Source organism: Camarhynchus parvulus, chromosome 1 (assembly GCF_901933205.1).
Source record: "Camarhynchus parvulus chromosome 1, STF_HiC, whole genome shotgun sequence".
Taxonomy (NCBI): Eukaryota; Metazoa; Chordata; class Aves; order Passeriformes; family Thraupidae; genus Camarhynchus; species Camarhynchus parvulus.
In genome coordinates, this window is record NC_044571.1 from 41,707,024 (window position 1) to 41,731,308 (window position 24,285).

The 24,285-nt window shown below is 38.3% G+C and overlaps 1 protein-coding gene across 1 annotated transcript in view; it reads right to left on the reverse strand.

The window, feature by feature from the left end:
* Positions 1–24,285, reverse strand: part of GPC6 (glypican 6) — a 727,318-nt gene that overhangs the window by 66,273 nt on the left and 636,760 nt on the right. Inside the window, exons 5-6 of the mRNA XM_030946960.1 lie at positions 10,650–10,780; positions 2,096–2,239 (exon numbers count right to left, since the gene is read on the reverse strand). Coding sequence (XP_030802820.1) covers positions 2,096–2,239; positions 10,650–10,780 — 275 coding nt within the window. The remainder of the gene's footprint in view (positions 1–2,095; positions 2,240–10,649; positions 10,781–24,285) is intronic.

Consider the following 24,285-nt stretch of genomic DNA (forward strand, 5'->3'; position numbering starts at 1 on the left):
TGAGGCAGGAGTGTAGCATTTATATCCTTCTGGATAAAATTACCCAAGATGGTGTGAGATGCAGGCAGTGACCTTTCCTGAGAGCTGCTAAGGGATTACAGCTCTGAAATAAGGCCGTCTGCTCTAATCCACATAAACTACCTTTCCTAGCTCCACTGAGATCACCAGCCATCTCTGAACTGAGAGATGGTTGGTCCCAGCCCAGAAGGAGACAACACATTCATCACTGCCATTTGAAGATGGATTTGATACCAACACTCATCATTAACAGACCATAAATAGTAATTATTTTAGATACCATCAGCAAGAACAGGAAATAGGAATTTGATTTGAACATTTTTTAAATGAACAGCAGAAATGTTAAACTCCTTGTTTTTTTCCTGAAATAATGCATGAACAAGACTAGTTAAATCATATGGAGATAAATTCCCCTTTCAAAGTCTAGAAGTCATAAAGAATTTTCTGTATTGGCAACTTTCATTAGTTTCAGCCTTTAAAGGCTGTCAGCATAGGACACATTTCTGCTTTATTCAGTGTGCTGTTCATTATTTTGCAAGTTAGTATTTTAAAAAGGATATTAATGTGTTTAGAAGTATCCTTCTTATGTCAATATGTAATGCATCTTCAACCTTCCTTTTTCATTACGAAAATGCTTGAACTGTTCTTAGATCATCAGACTAATCCAAGCTGAACTGTGCTTCCAGCCTCTTCCTTTTAATGCTCTTCCTCTCATTTCAGCTGTTTGCAACCTTTAGATTTGACAAAGCATGATAGAAACCTAAAGGCTTTGGTGACCTTTCACTTCACCTTGACTAATTCTACATTAAGATCCAGGCCTCTGCTCTGAGCAGTGCAGAAGGACTGGTTCTCTGAATCTAAAGTGAAAGGGTAAAATTAAGATCCCATCAAATATAGATTGAGTATTGCTAGTCAGATTTTTAGCCTGAGCTGTGCACTGCACTATGATCCTGCTGTGGTTGGATCTACAATGGATGTAAGCATCTTCTCTCCTTCTCCTTTTAGGATAACCAGGCTACAATATTTCCAGAAGTTCAGAGAACTAACAAATGTTGCTTTTTGCTGCAGGGTAATCCCAAGTCTTGACTAGAAATGGCATGTTATTTTCCTATTGGGTTGCCATGAAAATTGACAGTATAGAGTACATAGAGTACAACATAGACAGAAGTGATTGGAAAGACTTGGAACTGTGAAAAACTACTGTGACATCCCATGAATTTGATGAATGATGGCATCAAGAAGATACCTGGGTCCTCATCTGCATTGTTATATTTGGGTCCTTTCTTTGGCAAGACAGAGCAGTGCTCTGCAAGTGTGCAGCAATTAGCTAAGGACATGTGATATAGCCTTTGTTAAATCAGAAGCTCTTCAGTTTTGCTCATCGGTTTTACCTACAGATGATTGCTGGGATGGTACTAACAGCTGTACTAATTATCCCTCTATAAATCTATAGATTTATAAATAGCAAGAACATTGAAGTCTGAAATGTGAATCCGATGATTGGTAGTAAAGAAAATAATCTTATGTTGAAGTATTGTTTTCCCAAAATGATTGAGTAAGTAAAACAAGATTAATGATCACTGAAGTTTTAGCTGATTAAAGTCAATTCTTGAGATGGATGGAAATAAAGCAGTGATAATTTTATAATTTAGTAAAGAAGTGAAACAAATTGAGGTGCCTTTGGAAGGGTGTAAGTTAAAGAACTAGATGATAAAAATGGCCTTAATACATTACTTTTTTTATAAGATAAAAAAATATAAAATACTGATGTAGATCACTTTTGATACATAATTTATACTGCAAAGTACCTGCAAAGGCTTATGTGGTTTCTGGCCTGTAGGAAAGAATTTATTCTCTTCTAACAAGTCTAATACATAAAAACTGAGCCATATTGCTCTCCTACAATGAAATTCTATACTGTTTCCAGTGGAGAAAAAAAGCTTTACTGAATGCTGGAACAGCTGGCAAAGAAACTATAAAGAGTGATCATAAAATTATTAAATCAGGAGATGAACACCTTCTAGTGTATAGCCAAGCCTTTTGTACTAATCTGAAAATGGAATATATTTTGCCTTACCAGCCTATCCAAACTTGTGCCAGCAGCAGTTGTAGGTCTCTCCTCTGGGATATATGGTCTAAACCGGGTATTGAAGTTTTCAGGGACGGAACGGGAAGATCTCAGGGCAGGTGCTGGTTTAGGTTGGCCACATCCTTGGAAAACCTGAAGAAAGACATTCTTGGTTATATGTTGGTTAAATGAGAATCATAAAAAAAGGAAAGCAGGTATTTTGTAGCCTCTTTATTCTTTTTTTTTTGTATACTCAAAACAAGACTTGATTGACATTTTTATACTACTGAATTGAGGGCTTGGCCTGCATTAAAACTCAGGTTAATAATTTAGCATTATTAATCACTTGGTGAAGGTATGGAAACATATAGGGAACTTAAAACCCCCTTAATTTAAGAAGGTGATTATTATGAGAAATTAACGTCTGAAAGCATCTTAATTACTGTCTTCCCAGGAAGAGAAATAAACAAAAGGATATCCTTTGTGGCAGGACATAGTTGATAGCTGTTTTCAGTTTTGTTAAAATGCAGTGTTTACCCAGAATCACAGGTCATCCATAATCCCTACCGACAGCTCTTTGTACCTTGCAATCTTATTTGTAGTCTTAGAGAAAAGGTCAATGATGAAATAGTTTTGTAACTTGGATAACTTTCTTATTCCCTCCCAATCTCTCCCTAGAAGGGTGAGGCAAACTGAGTGGGCAACAGTGATGATTATTTTCTGCTAGTGTGTTTGTTTTCTGGGTATAGAAAGTGTTCGCAGTTATGAAATTTTTCATATACTTCCATCTGGAAAAAAGTTTCAATGTTGTGTATCTGGTAGGTACTAAAGGACACAGAAGGCTACTGGATATCAAGCATATTTCCCAGAGGCGTTTTCACACAAGCTGCACATCTGAAAAAAGGAGAAAATCCACTGAGTTAAAATTTTCAAGTGCTCTCATGAACTAGAATCCTAGTGTTTGCCTTCACATCAATTTTTTCAGTTTTAGAGTCATCCTTCTGGTTTTGTGACTGTTTCAACATTTTGCCTCCATTCAAAAGAAAAAGAATTAAATGTCAGAATTTCTCATAAGTTATATTATACAATGCCATACACAGACTGTTTGAATGAGCTTTGTGGGGGTGAAAACTGTGCAAATGCTGTGTTTTGGTTGTAGGACCAAATTACTCCTTTTTGTGTGGCTATGTTGGTTTCTGTGGCCAGGTTTTATTAGTGGGGGGACTCCAGGGATGGTTTCTGTGAGAAACTCCAGAAACTTCCCCCATGTCTGGCAGAGTCAATGGCAGCAGGCTTCAGGACAGCTCTGCTGGCCAAGGTTGGGCCAGTCAGAAATGACAGTAAAGCCTCTGTGATAACATTGTTAAGAAGGAAAAAAAGTCATTGTGCAGATGAAATTGTGGCCAGGGAAGAGCAGGGTGAGAGCATGTGAGAGGAACAGCCCTGCAGACGCCAAGGTCAGTGCAGAAGGAGGGGCAGGAGGTGCTGCAGGTGCCAGAGCTGGGATTCCCCTGCAGCCCATGGTGCAGCCAGCCCATGGTGAGGCAGCTGCGTCCCTGCAGCCCATGGAGGGCCCTGGGGACACAGAGATCCACCCCCAGCCCATGGAGGACACCCACACCAGGGCAGGTGGGTGCCTGGGAGGAGGCTGTGACCCCGTGGGAGGCCTGTGCTGGGGCAGGGTCCTGCAGACCTGGGGACAGAGGAGCCCACTCTGGAGCAGGTTTGCTGGCAGGACTTGTGAGCCTGTGAAGAGATCCACATGGAGCAGGCTGTGCCTGAAGGACTGCACCCCGTGGAAGAGCGACCCCAGTCGATGGTGCAACTTCTGTTTCTATCAGGATACATTAAGCTGGCTCTCAGTTCGGTTTCCTGATGTTAATTTAGAGGCCCCAAGTGATTCAAAGCTTGCTCAAAGAAGCTGATTAATACTAAATATATGTCCAGTCATCAGGTCTGCTTTGGCTTAAAGTCCAGCAAGTCAGCTGTTGTGTGGCCATTGGGATTTTTAATTTATGAGTGGAATACTGTTTGGTCTGGTTTGAGAATATCTGTTTTAAGAGTTTCAAGCCTCCCTAGTCCTGAGGGCTATTGGACAGTAAATTAATTTAATCAACCAAGAAAAAAGATTTTAGCTTGTAAAGCTCTAAATCTTTCATCAGGAAAGAATCTTATTTTTCTTCTATGAAGAAAATTCAACTAAGATTAATATTCAAGATTTGTATGTGATGGTGTATGACAATTTAAAGAGTGAAATCTATACGTTAAGAGCATGAATTATACTTACAAGAGTTTACTTAAGTTTCTTTCAGCACTGAAAACATAATTGTTTATTTAGATATCTCTAAAATCCCATTTACTCAATTAAGCAACTGGGTATTTGCCTCCAAAGCAAGTGACAATTATAGAAAACATAAAACCAGATTCTCAGGAGAAAGGAAAGTGAGGGAATGTCTCCTTAAAAGTCCCAGTGTGTGATTGTTAAGCTACTTGTATGGCCATGTGGTGCAACTGCAAGTCTACATAATTTATATAACATCTTTCTTATGATGTACTGAAAAAAACCCAGCAGAGACTTTGTGGCATTTATCTTCATAGAAATAGTTTCAGCAAGTGGTTTTATACAAACAAATTTACATACAGTCAGACAATAATAGAGATGGAAACTAGACAGTAATATTTACATGACAGAAAAAGAAATAACTTGCTTTTTAAACGACCTAACAGAAATGCAGTAAGGATACAATATTCAGTAACTGAATTTTGAATGCAAAAGAGACATTTTAAAATTTGCATCCTGGTATTGACAGAACGCAAAATGTAAAGATGATAACTGATATTAACAAATGCTTCCTAAGAAGAAGCACATGAAATACATTCTTTACAATGCTACTGAGAGGTATTGAACAATTTCTGGGAATATATTCAAGTGTTTCATTACACATGCTGTGAATTGCTAGCATAAACTCACTCTCTAAAAAATTGGTGCAGTCCATTTAATCTGAATTTAGAGAATAGATTCCATTCGGAATTCGGAAAGCTAACTTTAGTTGTCATCATGTATGCGTCTATATTTAAGCTATGCATCTAAGATAGGGGAGATCAAAAGCTTTCTTCTGTTTCTCTCTCATCAGCATCTGCAGTTGTTTAGGATGTTCTGGGATATCTGAGACACCTGTTAAGATTTTATAACACGAAACCATTCCCCGCAGAACTGCTGTTAAAGCTCAAATGGACCAAATCTCTATGGTCAGGGATATTAACCAAGCCGTGAGAACAAGTCAACAGAGCCAGTGAAGAATTACATCTCTTGAGCTGACTAAATGGAAGTACCTACATCAGGACTAGGATGTAGATACTGTAGAAAAAAGAGCCCTTTTCCCAGGAGAATTTGAGGTTTTGAATTTTTGCAGAAGACAAATTTTGTTCTCTGTGAAACCTTGGGTCATTCTGTTATTTAGCCGTGTGCTAGTGCTCAGTGTTTCCAGTTGAGTGTCTCTGTATGATTCTGCTCCATTGACTCTTCAAATAGAATAGCATTGATTTTTTTACCTGAAATGCCATTATATATTTTCCTGCACAGAGCTCTGGAAAGAACACAGATAAATGAAGAGGTTTTCTTAGTATGAAACTTGTGGACTATTTTAAGAAGAACTTTGGATGTAGTTCTTTGAAGATATCCTCCTTATAAATAATGCATAGGTAGTCTGCTATGTCATGGAGCTCATTCATCCATTTAGCTGAAGTAATTGCTGAGAAGGAACATATATTTATAGGTTAAAATGGCACATCCATCAACTCAGATAAAAGCAGATTTAAGACTTACTAAGGAGAAACTCAGTTATGGGATAGACTATATGAAAGTGGAAAAATATTGTCATGGCAGCTGTCTTGGTCTGGAAAGACAGGAGTCTGCTAAGGAAGGCAGGAGCCTCCCCTGAAATTGAGAATGTAAACCCTCCCCATCCCTCCGAATTGCTACAATTTTAAATTAAGGGGCTCTCAGGCAAAGATATGGGAGCAGGCAATAACAGTTCTTTAATAGGGAAGAAATAAAAAGAATAAAATAAACAATACAGTCCACTGGAACAACACTGACAGAGTCAGAACCCAACCTGACACCCTGTTGGTCAGGGTGCTGGTGGCAGTCCGATTGAAAATGTGGCTGCAGTCCTCTGAAGTATCAGGTGTGGTTCTGTTGGAGCAAGGGGGTTCTGTAGAGAAGGATGTAGTCTTCCTCTGAAGATCCAGGAGGAAAAGGTAGCTGCTGTTCCTCTGGGGAATCTCGTGGAGAAATAAACTGAAACTGCAATTTCAGAATCTTGGAGTATATGGGGTAGCAATGCTTGGCTCCTCCCTCTGGGCGGAGCATCTCACAATGGGATGTTATAGTTCTTATCAGTCATGCACCGATATTCAATAGTCTGTTATCAGCAGAGGTCCCCTCCCGAGGAAGGTGTGAATGTGGTCATTCAAAGAGAGAGATAAGGCAAACTGCTCACTTGACAAGGTAATCAGCCATACAGATGGTAATGGAAAACATCTTGCATGCAATCTTCAACAGCAGCCAAATTACTCTTCCAGCAGTCTAACATACTTGTATAGGACTAGACTGTTGCAGAAAATAGTTCAGTATGTTGTGTTTTGAGCAGCAATGGAGACATGATTATGTTGATGCAACCAGATTAGGAAATTTCTCCATTGTGAAAAAAATTGGATGCTATAACATCTTTTGTGCTGTATTTTGAGTTGTCCTCCACTTGTGAATGAGCAATCTCTGCAGGTATCAACTAGTAAACATTCATGTTTTTAAACTGGAGCAGATGTAGCATTTACTTTTTGACTTGAAGCAGGAGCGGAAGGTGTTGGTACTGACAGCCTTGTGGGAAGATTGTGAAGGCTCTCAAAACATGCTTGTTTTATATGACTACCTGAATTACGTCAAGGAGAATGACAATGACAATAAGAATAAGGTAAATGTATGGTATGACTAAGTCTTGGATATGAGCTGAACTTTGGGAAACAAAGCACAAAATGTAAAAATTTTGCCTGAGAAATAATCAACATGTTGCTGAGCACTAAATTTGGCAATATGTTGTTCAAATACCAAAAAGGTGTCACTGGAGAATTACAAACAGATTTCAATAAAGAGGACATCCTGTCTCAGCTATTATAAGCAGAAATCCAAGGTAAATCTATGGCTCCATGACTTCTGCCAGAGGCAACCTTCAGGGAACATTACTCTAATCTGGGCAGACCCAGCCTGCAAGGCCTATTCCTAAAAGGTGCTGATGTCTTGGGAAGCATCTCAGGCAGCCCAGGCTGATTGTTTTGCACTCTCTGTGCTGTGGTTTGTGGAGGGAGATCTGTAAGAATGGCTGCAGGTGTTAGATGATGAATCTATGGAAGTGGTTTTGATGATCAGCAGTCCTTGTCTTCTCTTGGAGAAGGGAAAGTTTGGGCATATTCAGAGTACATAGATCCTTCCAGCAGCCTTGGGGTGTTGACTCTCTATACCATTGCTCTTTTTTGACAAGCATCTCCAGTTGTCACAGTGGTCAGGAATGGGATTTTCCCTGAGGCAAAATAAGGACCTTGTGTGGCTGTCATTAAGGGACGTGGCAGGTGTGCAAGGTGAGCAGCCAAGAAGCCTAGAGATTTGTGGTCAGACTTCCTGGACAGCCCGTGCTGAATATAAACTGCCGAGAAATACCACGAAAACAGAGAAAGATTGCAGCCTCAGCATGAATTGGAGGACTTTAGTGTAACACTAGCACATGTTTAATGTGAACTGTGCTAGAAGAATTGACTGTAATCATCATACAAACAAGAAAAATTAATGGCCTAGGAACAGAGATGCTCCATTTTATGCAGTGAGAGATACTGGAATGTGTCTGAGTCTGAATGTCCTTGGTCAGCAGGACAAAGATAGAAGAGGTACATGTGGTATCTCTTTAATTCTCTGTCTCACTATTGACGTGCAGCTATCAAAAGAGGAAGACAGAGGGTTTGTGTCTTCTAAGGAAATGAAAGACAAGGAGTGAACTCATGCAATAAGCCTTGACTTTCTGCACTGATTAATTGTTAAGTCATTGGCTGTTTTTTGGGCTTTTGGAATAGGGCAATTTTATATAACTATATGAAACAGGAGCGCTGGATTTTGGATTAAATAAATGGGTCTTCTGCCTACAAAGAGGGTGAAGTAAGTGAGAGCTCCTTGAGGAAGAAATCTTTTGTTCTCATATTTTCCACTCCTTTTAAAAGAAAAGACAACATTATATAACATGGCAGAATAATCTACTGAATACAGCATAGACTCTTCTCCCAGACTCAGCCAGGTTTTTAGATAGAAAAGGCTGCATGTCAGTGGTGAAAAACAATCTATGTGTATGTGGGTGTTGCAGGCATAACATTATTAGTGCATCATAATTTTTCCACTGTAAAAAGTCACTGACTGACTTGGGAAAAAATAGCTATGATTCCTAGTCACCACATTTTTCAGTAGGTACAGTCGAATAAAAAGTACAAAATTGTCGGAAGAATGAGAAAATAGAAAAGATCATGATTCCAACACCCTGCTTTCTGAGTGGCATCTCAGATTAATTGATGAGAGTGGCTTTTCTCCCACATTAGGTCTGCAGTAGCATTCCATGCACCTCACTACATCTGGTGAGGTGTCTGTCATTTCCCCTGAAGCTCTAAGTGGTCAATTTGTATAAGGGGGAAAAATTAGATGACAGAAGATGGATCAAAGTCTGCTTGTATAGCATCTTTGCAAGTCTGACCTGGCGCAGAAGAGGACAGCACTATACCCAAAGCCTTTGCCTTTTTATAAAAGGGTAAAGCATTTCCATGTTACATGAAAAAAGACGGCTGTAACCTAGGAGATCAAGGAAATCACATTTCACAAGAATAATGGTCTACAGAGAACACACAAAGGTCCCTCAAGGATAGACAGCTCTGTTATCTATGAAAATATAATGAAATAAATTTTGCTGATATAATTTCTTTTCTGTTCTACAAGATTAAAAAAAATTATCTAAGGTTTCTCTTAGAGGAAAAACTATTGCATTGCAAATGACATTGCTATTAATCTTTATAGCAAATAAAATATTTGTGAGGGACAGGAGAAACAATCCGCTCTGCTATGAACAAATAGTGAGATGAGCTCATGCCAAAACATCATTGGACTCTGGCAGGGGATGCAGCTTTTCAGCTAATGGAAAAACTGTGAAAACCAAACAGTAAAAAGTAAAAAGGAAAAAGTCAAAAGTAAAAAGGAAAACAAAATACACATGGGCCTGGGGTGAGTTTTAAGTGAAAATATTTTTTGTTTCTTTTTTGAGGTAAGAGCTGAGTTTGCTGAAGCTGACCTTTAATTCCCAAAATTTTTGAGAGAATTTGGCTGTTAAACACCTTGATGACTGGTGCCAGAATAAAGTCTCATCCTGCAGGATGTAGACTGCTTTTAAAATCCAAGGAACTTCATGTAGGTTGAAAGCAAAAGGCATATTGAAGGAAACTCTTAGCAACCTGCAGCAATGGGGCCATAAAAAGCATCTAATTTTGGGTTGACAGGAAGAATGTAAACCTCAGGCTCCTGCTTTTTGTTACCACTTTTTTTTCCCCAGCTACAGCAGCTTCCTTCCAAGCAATGGAAAATCACTGACTTAGATGGCAGTCTGGCCAGCACCTGACTGACTGGCTGGCTGACTGGCTGACTGGCTGACTGACTGACTGACTGACTGACTGACTGACTGACTGACTGACTGCTGGGAGTTAAATGGGAGATAGAAGCTCCTAATGCAGATAGCTTGGCGACCTGTTGACTTTAGAATTTCAGCCACGGTGCACCGATGAATATTAAGGCAAAGCCATTAATTGTTGACTATTGGCTCAACAGCACCTGCTACTGAATTTGAAGGATCTTATTAACAGGGGGTTCGGAGGTGGTGGTGACCTGTGTGTACTCACACACATTAAAAATGGAAAGGAGGCAGCCAGTATCATTAGCTCTGTTTATCTTTGTGTCAGAATCCAGACAAAACTCTATCAAACTGAGGTCTGGTAATCAGAGACCAGCCAATGTAGTATTTCCCTAGAGTGGCTATTAAAGGAGGTCAAATGGAACATTTTGTGTATTCACCTCAAACACATTGTGCTCAGTCTGACCTGGATAAATCAAAATGTGTTTGGAAGTTAATATGGAGAATCACAGATGAGACATGAGTGGAAGTTATCAAGTATACTCTGCAGGATAATGCTTACAGAGTTACCACTGGTTTTCAGAACACCCTATTTTCCTTAAATCTCTTACTATGAGAGTTATTACTTTGAAGTTTAATAAATGGTAGCTTTCTCCCACTTCCTTTTGAAAAATTCAAGCTTGTTTAACTAGTTTAACAAGGAATTTAAAGCCAGTCTGGTGAACTTTTGAACATGCAAAAGTAATTTCTGGTGGTCTGGACAATCTTTCTTAAAGTCTAGACAGAAAAATTGGTGGAGATGTTTTTCCCCCCACTTGTGACATTCAATAACAGAGAAGGCACGACTGACACAGTACCTTTGCTGACACCTGCATGCTGTTCTCTTGCATGTTCATGATGGCTTCAGAAATCTTGACATCAATAGGATCCATGACTGATTCAATGTTGAATGGTCCCTCTAATCTCTCCGCTACCAGAAGCATAGCATCTGTTAAAACACAAAGCAGCCATTCCCTTAAAGAAGGGATACCTTTGGGGTCCTCAGGCAGACCAGCCCTGCCGGCTGTAGGTGTGGATACTGAGCACTCCTCAGCAGGAGTCTGGGGGGATGTGGGGCAGCAGCACTGTGAAGCCTGCAGGGCAGCTTCCCAGATGTCAAAAATATTTCCCCTACTGCTGCCACCACAGAAAGAGGAATAAAGACTTTAAAAGTTAGATTAATATTAGTTGCCATAGCATTATCAAGCTTGGGGTAAAATTATTTTACACAGCTTCTTGAAGCAGCCAGTGCTTTGGAGTGTACTTATGTAATCTCCTTCTCAAGAAAAAGCAGGATGATAGAAATGAATCCTTGGGGTATGTTCTTAGAATTTGTGTGAGATGATGAAAATTTTGATATGATCTATAGGGGTGTTACAATTAAAGCAGCTGTTCTTTCTGACCTTAATGATCTCATTTTCTTGCAATATGAACAGCAGATGAATATTGGATTTCTGCCATAGTATATAGGTATAAGCTGTATTTGCCTTGCTACATTTTCAAAACATGGCTGTAAGTTGTATGTAGAAACATATATTGTTTGTATGTTTTGTATTAAAACAAAAAAGTTTGCTTAACTTCTGTTAGATCCCCTCTGCAAAATAATTAAATCTTTTGATGTTCATTAACAAGTGAAAAACAAGCAATTGAACAGAAATTCGTGGCAATAAAAAAGGTTTTGCCATGAATCAGATATATTTGTCTATACACAGACACAAATTTATCATAATTTTTGTGGCAATAGCCATGTGATAAACTGGATTTACAGTATATCCTTTGAACAGCATATGAACAGGATCCTTGTCTCCTATGTTAGATTTAAAGTTTTCAGCAACTAATTAGCTTTAAGCAGCTGATGCTTGTAACCTTAACACAATAAACAAAAATCTTCACATGCTCTCTTCTTTATATGCCAGACTTAAGCTCCAGAAAGTACCAAGCAGACTTCCTTCTGAAACAGACCCATGCCTGCTTTGCTGTTTTAAGCACCAGTCCCACGGCAGCTGTGTGGAGAAGGCATGGAGCTCCCCATAGATCTGACTGCAGTGCTTGTTAGCTTTACACTTGGCTGCAAGTCACAGAGGTTTGTTCCAAGATGTGGACATCTTCTCCTTCCCCAAAAAAGCACAAGTGCATGGAGGTATGGGAAAAAGGGGCTGGTGTGTCACTCTAGCAGTTTAGACAAACACCTCCATGCACAGCCTCACCCAAGGACTGCATTAAGTTGTTTATATGCTGTCAGTGCATACCCAGAAATCCCACTGAAACTGGAATTGCTTGGCGTATAGCACCAAAGCACTTCTGCAAATTTACATCTAATATTTCACAGTACTTTTAGGCTGGAAAGAGTATAATGCCAGTTATTTGGAGTGAGGTGTATAGCACTTGTTGCTAACTGTGAGAAATGCACAGATGATAGGAAATTGGTTTCAAGCAGAGGTGTTATTTTGCCTGCACTTTATTTTAAAATTCTGTAGTTTATAGCCTTTCCAGTGGGAAGTGGTGAAAATAGGAACTACCTCTGGCAGAGAAAACAGTTTTCATACACACAAAGACACACACATACATACACACTTACAGATTACAGCAGTAAGTTTGCAATTTTTCCAAATGCAAAAAAAAAAAAAACGAAGAGAATTTGTAACTGTAGACTCCTATGAACTCATGTTCAGAATGACTTGAATAAAACATTTATGAATTATTACTTTGTGAGCAATGTGATCAGCTTAAATCTTAGGTTCCATGACCAGTACTAGGCCTTGTTAGTGCACAGGTCTTGGTGGCTGAATTTTGGTAGTTTACTTCAGGAACAGGATTAAGATTAGGGTTACTGCATAAAAGAGTCAAAATGTAGATTTTTTTTTTTTGTTGGGTTGGTTTTTTGTTTTTGTTTTTGTTTTGTTTTGTTTGGTAGGAGGAGGCTACATTTTAAGCTAAGGACAGGTGCCTCTTTATATGAATCCACTTTATTTTGGCAACTGGAAGGATGGAAAAGGCTAGTGCTAAGCCCTAGTATGTGTTCAGGGACTGTGCTGAAGCCGAATTCTGTAAATATATAATTCCTGGAGATCTCTTGTGGGAATGGGTGGTGGCTCCAGCCTACTTCCTGCTTCTTCTGATGGCATGGGGCAATAGTTCTGAATTAAACCTTGAAGTGAAGTCTCAGCTATGTGGCAGAAAAGTGCATCACCTTTAACTGAACAAGAACCACAGTTTTAATTTAAGAACAGCCCTTCCTCAAGGAAAGCGCCTTCAACTCCAAAATGAATAGCTCTAGGAGATGCAAACTAAAAATCTGTTCCTGGCTTAAACAGTTTGTATCTATAGAAAGATAACCTTTAGCTAGTCAGCTTCTATTTTCTGAACCTTAAGCCTATTCATACACTTAGTCTTTATATATACATATATGTCTATGTCTATCTATGTCTATGTCTATGTCTATGTCTGTGTCTATGTCTGTGTCTATGTCTATGTCTATGTCTATGTCTATGTCTATGTCTATGTCTATGTCTATGTCTATCTATCTATATCTATATCTATAAATCTATGTATATCTATATGTATATCTATAACTATATCATCTATATCTTTATCTGTATCTGTATCTATATCATCTTTATCTGTCTATTACTCATTGTTAAGGACAAGGGCAAAGGATGAGGAATGTGGATAATTCCTGGCTGCCAAAGGTGAGCTTTTTGTTATGTTGAGCTCTTTCTTTGATATGGTATGGTATAGGTCTGATGAAGCTTTCAAGAGCTGAGGTTCAAGTTAGGTTAGAGTCAAGTTTATATTTCAATCACATGGGCTAGAGCTTTAAGCTATTGCTCTACATAAAGGAAAGGAAGAAAGTAAGGGAAAAAGAAAACAAAAGGAGAGAGAAAAATCAAGCAGTAAATCCCTGCTTGTCCATGTTCTTTAATTTCTGTCTCCTTCTCTGGCTTGGAATGAATCTGGACCACTCCAGGTAGCTATTCATAACTTAAGTCTGTGGAGCAGTGAGAGGCTATGAGCCAACAGTGACGCTTGACATTAGAGCCTTGTGATCTTTTATTTAATTATATCTTAAAGATATGCCTGGGGAGCAAGCGGTTAAGGGAAAAATAGAATTTGAAATATCCACAGCTTTATTGATGCTTTATATCAGCAGTTTGTATTTTCGTTTTAGGCTAAGATGTGAGACAGGACTGATGCTGGAGTAGAGGCCTATACAGGGGTATATTTGAAGAGGAAGAGTCTGAGAAATGGATTAAATGCTGCAACAAGAGATGCTTGAAGGGGTGAAGTAAAACAGGTTCCTCCTTCAACATTATTTCTGAGACTGATGCAAGTTGTGCTTCCAGTTAATGCTCTGTTTAGGGATCAGCTCAGACTAGAAGTCTTGGACAATTGCACAGTTCAGATGAGTTCTTGCAGAAATGGAAAATTAATGTTTAAGGACTCATTTTTATTTCAGTTCCAGCAGCTTTGTGGGGCTATGGCTGACTTAGCAGTGACCAGGCTGCTGGGTTATTCTTATCTCCTTCTGGTAGGAATACTACAAGCTCAGTCTAGCAAAAGAGGATGAACAAGTGACACTTCTATGGATGAGAAAATTATTTTCTTAGCCTCTGTCTGACTGGGCTCTTCCTTCTACCCTTTTTCTAATCATCATGCTGTTCCTGACTAAATCAAACCTATCCAGATGATACCTGACAGCCACAGACTGAGAGAAGCCTGGAAGAACAAGTAGTCTTATTATTGAATGTTATTAGGGAATGTTCAGGCCCCTTGGGAACAAACTCACTTCTGTATCTAACTAGCTTGATACTATAAATTTTTTGAGTTAGGCCTCAGATTTAAATTAAGACTGAATTTTTCATCCATAACATTGATTTCTAGGAAGAAACGCTGTACAGTGTTTAAGGTGAATTGCTCTCTTGAAAAATATATCCTCAGATCATTAGGTTGAGTTCTCTTTTTTGCCAATCCTAACTCTCACTACAGTGATAAACTTTATTATTCACTTGTACAGTTCCATGTGAGCACATACATACCAGCTAGCCTGTGCAATTGAGTGAAAAGGAAGCTGTTAGGTTGAATACAGTGAAAATCAGATGAAACGTAATAAGCTGAGATTTATGACAGGACAGTCAAAATATTGGAACCGTCCTCACCAGACTGTAGCTCTTCAAATCTCTAATTGTGTATCAACAAACACAACACTGCTGTCCCAAATCCTTTTTTCTTCTTCTAAAAATGTTGTGAATATTACTACATGAGAAACTGCAAAGATTTCAATATGAAGTTCAGAAAATCTAGATGCTTTAGTCTTGAAATCCTAATTCTCAAGAACAGACCCTTGAACTGGACAAAAGCCTAGTTGAGTTCAATGTAAATCTGAGTGGGCTTAACAATTTCTCAATCACCTCAAATAGTTGATATTTTGAACTTAATTATTGTTTGTGCTATAAAAAAATCTGAAAACTGGGTGACTGACTCCCCTGTTTTTCATGTTGTTAATATACTTGGATTGTATTGTTCAATTACATTTGTTCTTGATTTTTCCCTCTTTTGTATTTTTCCAAATCTGCCTTCTTAGTTTCAGTATGTGTTCTTCATGTACTACAGCATCTGGCAAAAATCTGGCATCTGGCTGCCAGCTGGGATGAGTGGATCAGGAACTTGGTTTAGGTAAGTCATTCTTGTGCTGTGGGTTTGTCAGGGGCTTGGAAACAATAGATGGGACTAGTTGCTCACTTGGGGACACAGGCTTGCCAATGGCCCTGAGAAAGTGCAGAGCACATGCCACACCTGGGTCACCATCAGTGCTGCTGCTCTCAGCCTCTCCTGGATGCTGAAAACGGGGGTGGGGACCTTCCTGATGCAGTAACACCGCAAGGTCTACTGAAGGCTTAGGGGGTGGTCCAAGGGCCCCCAACACATCTCTGCCAGCTGAACACAGTAGCTCTAACTTCTTTATATTCTGTTTTCCATATCAAGAAAAACCACAGGTATTTGTCAGTGGCTTTTAGAAGGACCTTGTTTCATTTTAAGCAGTATTTAAGAAAGAGATCCTGAAGAAATTTTTGGTTTGCTTTATAGTTTTTTTTTTTTTAAGTTTAATTGGTGCCATTTTAATGAGAAACACAGGAGAAAACTGGTCATCATGCAAAGTAATTTATTGTATAACTTAAACATTCAGAAGACCAGGTGTGAATTTCAAGATATGGAAATACTTTATGAGCCCTAGGCAAATACAGGCAAAATAATGGATAGACTAACAATACAAATAGACAAGAATCTGCAGCTGTTTCCTTGTAAAAGCTTCAAGCCACCCTCCTATAATCTTGATACCAAAAGTGATGTGTTCCTGTTTGTGTTATATTTCTTTCAGGGCAGTTTCCCAGAAAACTTCTAGTGAATTCCAGATTGAAATAAAAGGAGCAGGGAAAATGAAACTGATGTATGAGACTTCTGACAAGTTATAACCCCCCCTAAACAAGGCTGAAATACAAAGTTCTGGCAAGAACCATCAGTGCCTCCTTTTTCTTGCCCTCTTTCTAGCACCCAGAAAATGCAAAGAGGCTCTGATAGGGAAAATTTGGGAGGCTGATAAGGAAAGGCATTTTTAGGGTCTCTGTTAATTTGGCTGTGACATCAATTTTTCCTTTGATGCACATTGTTGCTCTTCTACTTCAAAATTATCAGTGAGATTCCAGCAGTGGCTGAGCTTCCCCCAGGGGAATCCAAGACAGAATCTATGGATGAAGTCTATAAATGTTGTTTCTTCATGGAAACAAAGAATGGTAAAATGCTAAATTGCATGTCCTTCACAAAACTGAAAGGTATATTTTGTTTTGGGGAAAAAAAGGAGGAAGATCTTATTTTGAATTCCCCATTAAGAGTTCTCTATTTTTCTTCTAGGCATGTGGTCTTACACTTATCTATGGAGCACTGCAAAGTGCTTGTTCCCAAAGCTGCTGGTGAACAAAAGTAAGGGCAAGTTTTATTTGTGAAACTTCAAAGGATTTGTCTATGGACAAGACCATGGATTGCAGATTAAATAGTTGTAAACAGAACGAGAAACCTGTTGCAGTTGACTGTGACCTTGAGAGTGGCAATGACTGTTTTGGGATAGGATATAATTGTTGATATAGCTGGGCTGCAAGGCAGGGATCATTTGGTAGCTTCCCAACCTTCTGACCAAGGGCAAGGGGACGCAGGAGTCTGGATTGTATTTACTAGGTCGTGTAGATAAAACTCGGTGAGTTTTCCATCATGACACTAAATATAAATAGTGGTCATAAAATCTTTAGAGCATTAGATGGTAAACTAATGAAACAAATTAAAAACTAAAAATTGAAAAGTGAAATATGGGTACATATTGACTTTTTACAAATATAATATCAGTGGAAATACATCCCTGTAATAATCTGCCAAAACTTTTACTGCTAGATTATGATTTACTAAAAAATTCAAGAAGAAGAAAATAAATCTCTACCTCACATTTAAGGGAGGTGATAAGAACTCTTCTCAGGAAAGCAGAATAAGGCATGACAGAGATACCAAAACTGCTGTTTTCCTTAGGGTCCACAGTCCTTTTTTCAAATTATTATTCATATTAGAACTCTATATGGTTCTATCCTGATGAGGCTAAACTGACACATTACAGATTCCCTGTCTCAGTATCATTAAGCTCCACATATACTTCATACTATGGAATAATAACATTATACTTTTCTACATTCAGCTTTATTTTATTTTTTGTGGTTTTGTGGGGTTTTTTTGTTCATTTTTGTTTTTTGTTTTCTTTTGTTTCATGGGAGAAGCCACTTCTCTTAAAATTCATGTTGCACTTGTGCAGAGGGAATCTCAATATTTTTGTTTGGATATTCAGTTAACAGTAACCAGTTAAGGTTCTCTCTGGAGATATGCAGGCAAATGGCTTGTCAGTCCTTGCATGAGAAACTGCTGGATGTGGGGTAAGATTTTTCTGGAGGTGAAAATTATCAGCATATGAAGCTGAAGCTGAACAAAACAGGGAGCAACTGGGAAAATGTGTCTGGGGTGGGTTGTTTACAGGGAGAAAACAAGGGCAAAGAAAGATGGATTAAGGAGAGCTAAGGAACAAACATGGGAAAACAGGTGGAAGAGGGCATATGAAAGAAGCCATCTGGAAAAACTGCTGGTCAGCAAACTTGTCAGAGGCTTGATCACTGCAGTCTGCTCTATATCCTTATTAAACTCTATTCGTCTATTAAACTCTTAACCACTTTCTGTTTGAGAATCACAGCATGGTTGTGCAGAATATTCTCTGTGTGTGTGTGTGTCTGTGTCTGTGTCTGTGTCTGTGTGGTGTGTGTGTGTCTGTGTGTCTGTGTAAAATGCAGCTAGCAAGGTTCAAACCAATGTTCCTGTGAGTAGGAGACCAGCAGCAGGCAAGACCTGAGGTTTCTGCTGGACACTTGGTTTAGTCTGGGTGCGGAGTCTGGACAGTCTTGAGGTCCAGGCTGTGGTTCAGGGGAGTTGGTTCAAGATGTGTGTGTATGTCTGTGAGTAAAGGGGGCTGCATGCAGCTCCCAAATGAACTGCCACAGGGGCACAGGGGCAGTCTGACAAAGATACATTCACCCTCTTATCCCTTCTGAGCCTATCATTTCTGCACATCATCCTTGAGCATGGAGTTCTTCAAAGGAGTAGTGCACAAGGATGCACTCCTGAAGATGTCTAACTGTACACAGTACAACAAAGACATGGAAAACTCCATTTCAATTTCTTTTCCTGCTGTGAGCTGTCTCAAAATTTTACCTGCTGGAAAAACACCTTAACCACCTCTGCTATTCTAAAGTGCCCAATAGCTCTCCTGTTAAAGCTGTTTCTATGGAATACTTAGCTATTCTGGACAGAAAGATTGGTATTAAGGCAGGGTATTTAAGAAGGGGTGAATCCAGTTTTCTGGCTAATGCTTGAAGGGCTGATGTCTGAATGATTATGTAATGAAATTATGTCCTAAGTTCTTTCAGGAGGAACTGGAATCCAGAATTGTCCCTGCCAGGTTAATTACCAGTTAATTAAAAGGCAAACTCTATAAATGAGTGTAGAGTATCAGATCTAGTTATTGATTATCTATGTTTTAATTACAAGAATGTACATATTTAAGAATTAAAATGTGTTTTTTGATATTTCTGATCAGCTCTGTAGCCATGTCGGTTCATGGTAGTATCACTTACTCTTCCTTCAAAATAAAGAGGAAAAGAAGAATTGTCAACAGTATGAATAAACCAAAAGGATACTTTATTATTCCTGTTAGGATTGTATCTAACTGTCTCTTAGGTAGAGCAGCTCAAGAAATTACAATAGATGCATAAAGAGTTATTGACACACGATTGTCATCTTTTTGCAGCTGATAGAAACAAAATGAGTTTTGTTGGGTAAACTGCAGTTTTTGAGTATTTCACATACCATATGTTTTTCCTCCATGTATTGAAACAAATGGCTATATAAAATTATTCTTCTTCTATGTCGTTCTATAACTTTGAGGAGTTCTAAATAGATTATACCCTGTTATTAGATCATGTCTTATTTTTGTTCATGTATGCAAAAATAAAATAGCAAAGACTAGGCAAAATGGTCATCTTTGTCTACTACTCTTATTCTTCCACTACCTATAGTAGCTGAATGTGAGATGTTCTTCTGAACTGGAATTTTAGCTGACATTATGTCTAAATGTTTGACAAGCATCAATTAATAAAAAATAATACATTTCTAAAACCTTTGTCTTGTTGCTTTTTCCATGTGCCAAGAGAGGTTTAAATGGTCTGTCAGAGGAAATGTTAGTAAATAAGAAAACCCCACTGATGCCTTTATGCTACCTTCCATAGTTAATTTAAATTTGTATTAACATAGACTAGTGTGCATAATTCTTTTGAGATAGGTAGAGTTTGAAACACTGAAAAAAGTCCATCTTTCTGACTCTTTCTTGATGAGCTAGGCTGAAAGGTTGAAAAGAACAAATCATAGCCTGAAATTTCCTACTACATTTAAAGATATCCTTAGTAAAAATCTCCTGGCTAAATAGTTTGCACTATCTTTATGCAGTCAGAGACATTAGAACCTCAAAGATCTTTTCAACTATTCCAAAGCCTATGCAGAGTCACAATCCTAGATATGAATTCCTAGGTATAAAATCCCTAGAGCCCTGTGCAGAAAAATTTTAAAATAGCTTTGCTATATTCTTCTGACTTTTTTAATGAAAGCTATTTCACTGTCTCCCATACATCCCTATCAGAATATTTGTCCAGCTATGTGGTGTATTTTTTTGCTGCTTAATTTAACTCAACTATTTCTAATAAGCTGCTTCCTATACAACAGTTTGATTATTTCTTCTTTGTTAAATCCCTCAGATATATGTAGATATTTATCATGTCTTTTAGTTTTTGCTTGGTCATATTTTCCATGTTAATTTTCTTATTCTGTTTTCACAAGTTATTTCCTCAGGTCTTTTCCTGTTTTCTTTATTTCCTTTAAAAGAATTCTCTAGTATTGTGGTGCCTAGAACTAATTAAACTTTTAGAGTTGGATCTCATTAATATTGTTTTGCAGAGGTCCTTTTTGTTCCATATGTCTGACTCAGAAAACTTCCTTGATTCCCCTGATGTATCTGATTTCCTTATCCCCTTCATCACAAGTGATTTATAATTCATATTCCCCATGTCAGTCCTGACACATTTTTCAAATGTCTCCTTATATTCAGAATTTACAGTGAATATAATTTCTACACTCTTTTTTATTTTCTTCCCCCCTTCTAATTCTAAATTTTGTGCAGTAGAGATTTTTCCAACCTTTGGCAGAATTTATGGCACCTTTTTTAACACATAATTAAGGACCTGTCCATTATCTCTTCTGGAAAATTGACACATATTTTACTTTTATAAAAAGTTTGTTTAAAAAAACTTTTAGTTATTTCAAGAATAACTTCACCCTTTAGCAGTATCTTGTCTTAGCATGTCATCATAGCATGGATTGGATTGGAAAGGACCTTAAAAATCACCGAATTCCGACCCTCTGCCATGGGCAGGGACATCTTTCACTTGACCAGGCTGCTCAGAGCCCCATCAAGCCTGGCCTTGAACACTCCCAGGGATGGAACATCTACCATTTCTTTGGGCAAACTGTTCCAGTACCTCACTGCCCTCTCAGTAAAGAATTTTTTCCTAATATCTAATCTAAACCTACTTTCTCTCAGTTTGAAGCCACTTCCCTTTGTCCTGACACTTCATGCTCTTGTAAAAAGTTTTTCTCCACCTTTCATAATCTTTCTCTTAGTTAGTGTGGTGGTATCTATGACTTTAATGTCTTCTGCAAAAATCCAGTTTTAAACCTATCAGACTGATGTTCTTATTGGCACTTTAGTGCTTATGGAAGGACACTGGTCATCATTCTTTTTTTTTCTTTTCTCTGAATAATTTTTTTCTGCTTCATAGTGTCTGTATGACACTAGATGTAATGCATCTTCAGTGCTGCATTATCAATTAATTTTTAGCCATTTTTTGAGTTAAAAGGGTCCAGTGGATGACCAGCTAGATGATGAAGATTTTGGAGATAACTTTTGCTCCAGAGATATTTTTAACAGAGTGCACAGGACCCCAACCCAAGACTTTCTTGTTGTTATCTTTTTAATAAAATGGGATCGGGGGTAAACAGTAAGGTGAAAATGGACACTAGTGTTGCTGTTCAGGAGAGTAAATATGAAGACTGACCTAGAAAATCAGAGAAGGACCTCATGATACTGAATGACTGAGCAATAAAATAGAATCAACTGATAAAAAACCAAAAAAAATTCATAATATATTTTAAGCAATGAAGTGTTTTGAGATGACCATTGTCACTCAAAACCAAGCTTTTCAGTTTATGCTACCATTACATTGTCTTAGCAATCATCAGAAAACCGCACACTGAATATTTGGAGAATAACTTGAGAAGAAAAAGAGCACCAAAGAAAATAGGTTTATAGTTACAAGTAAATCTACAGTAAAATAACATCATGGATAGTGCATTGCAGAAGTGATAAATGAAAGCTTTAAGATATGACACAAACCATAATCTAACATCATACAGTCCTGAATTAGAAGAATTACCAGAGGATGCAACAGTGGCTGGCCAAATTGTGGGTGACATGAGGATGTCTTAAGGTTCAGTGCTTATTCCAGTAGAGGAAAAGAGATGTGGAATACAAAACTAGTGGATCACATTTTATTAGTTTCTTGAAGTTACAATAATGATAATTTGCTAATTCCAAGTATATATGGCAAATTCCCCAGTGTTGCCATCTTTTCAGAGCATAATTGGATGATCCTCAGTTTCTTTGGTAAATTCAACCTTTATTTCCTCTGAATCAAAGAAAATCGTTGCCCGTGTTTCATGTGGGAAGCCACAGTTGCTATTAAAGTCTGAAATGCATACTTCCCAGGTACCAGTGCCAGGCTTTTGAATAGACATCCTACGGGTAACATCTTTCCTGCTACTTTGTCAGTAAGATGACTTTATGCCTTTCCTTGCCATAAATAAACAATCAGCCTATGACCATCTTTGCTGGCATGAATCCATCCCAATGGAGCAGCTCTTAGGGAGGTGTCACACACAGTTGCACAGACAAAATTGATTTTTGCCTTTCATTTTATTGATTAATATGGAAATGTACTGTGGATATCTCATTGCATTTAAAAGCCTGCCACTATACAGAGAATTCTGAGATGCCTAATAGCATTTTCTCCCAGTAAGTCTCAATGCAGCAAATAAAAACGGTGGGTTTTTTTCCCCCACTGATAAATGTTTGAATCCCAAATGATTGCATACATCAAGGCTGTCACAAATCAATGCTGTTGGCAAGACTAATCTATTTATTGTTTTGACATTCCTCTTGAAAGGAAAGAGCAATTTCTCTATGTTTGCCTAGCTGCACTAACTATAATATTGGGATGAAACAGAACTAATCAATAGAATAGGGGCAACATTATAAAAATCCTACACTCGAGCCTCTTAATTCTTCCAAGTTATCTGTGTCCTGATCTTTTAGATGATTGGGAGATCAAGAGTAAAAATGTTTGTCCAGTCTAGGGAAGGTCAAAATACTATAAAAAGTTAATGTTCATCATGAGGCAACTTGTCCGATGTGCTGTAATCATCATAAATATTAATAATAATACACAACAGTGTTTTGCAGAAAATAAATGTCTGTTCCCACCAAAACTTTCACAGCACGGAAAGAAAATGCTTTTAATAGAGGGTGAAAAATTAAAAAATGGAACATTTTCCATAGAAAGATTGCTGTCTGGTGTACACTGCTGAGGCTTCCAGGCCAGTAGCCAGGGAACCATTGTATTAATTGTCCCTCTAAAATTTTTGATTATCTAAAACAAACATTTCCCAAAAGAAAAAATCAACAACAAAAAATTAATCCAACAGCTCCAGTTTCATCCAATGGGGATTTATGAATATGAATCAATTCTATTTCCCCATAAGACTGCTGTATGCCATAAAAAGGGACTACGAAATCTAGGGAGGTATAGGGATGTTTTGGGATGGACTTTCTATAACTTTGAGTTTTAACCTGTTCTTTCCATACTAGCCACTTAGTAGAACAGTCCTCCCTGGCTCCCTGAACACCAAATGTGAAGATGTAATCAGCACCGGTGACCTCTGGAGAGATATTCCATCCTCCCAGTTCATTTAGGTGTTAAGTTGGCTGTGAACTTTTTCATAGTGCATCCCCTCTTTGGGAGCTGCCTGGCTGAAGCAGCAGCTTTGTGCATTCCAGCCTCTGCACTGCTCTGCCCCACCCTCCTTATCCAACTGAGCTCCTCCTCTGCCACTGGTCTGTGCTGGAGACCAGCCTTCATGAAATTCCAAATCTTTGTGTGCATCTAGCTCTTCTTACTAGAATAACAAATGCTGATGAAATTCTGCTATCACTAACCCAGCTCTAGCCCTGGGATATGAACACTGATTTCATTGCATTTCTTCTTGGTCCTTCCAGACATAAGCAAGAACAGGGTGCAAATCCAGTAGCACGTTAAGGAAGAAATGATAGGCTCTGTCATTTGATGTTGTACCCACAGTTTTTTGCTGTAAAGAAATAACACTGACTTCAGATTTTCTGAATGTGACAGTGCAAACCCAAATATGTAACCTCTCAATGCTATACATTTTAAAGAAGACATTAAGTTTATTACTAATACTTGAATCTGCTGAAAATAGGACATGACCCAAGGCCTAATAAAGTCACAAAGCATCTTTTCAACAATTTGTTTTGGAGAAGACACTTCATTCCTGTTCTCATATTTTTATGAAGATATTCAGTTTTTTCCAGTTGGCTGAGTGTATGGAAGGAAATAAATATTACTCCCATTTCTGCACTGTTATCTGTGGACATTACTGTACAGAGATGAGCATGTTTTGGCATGACAGGACTAG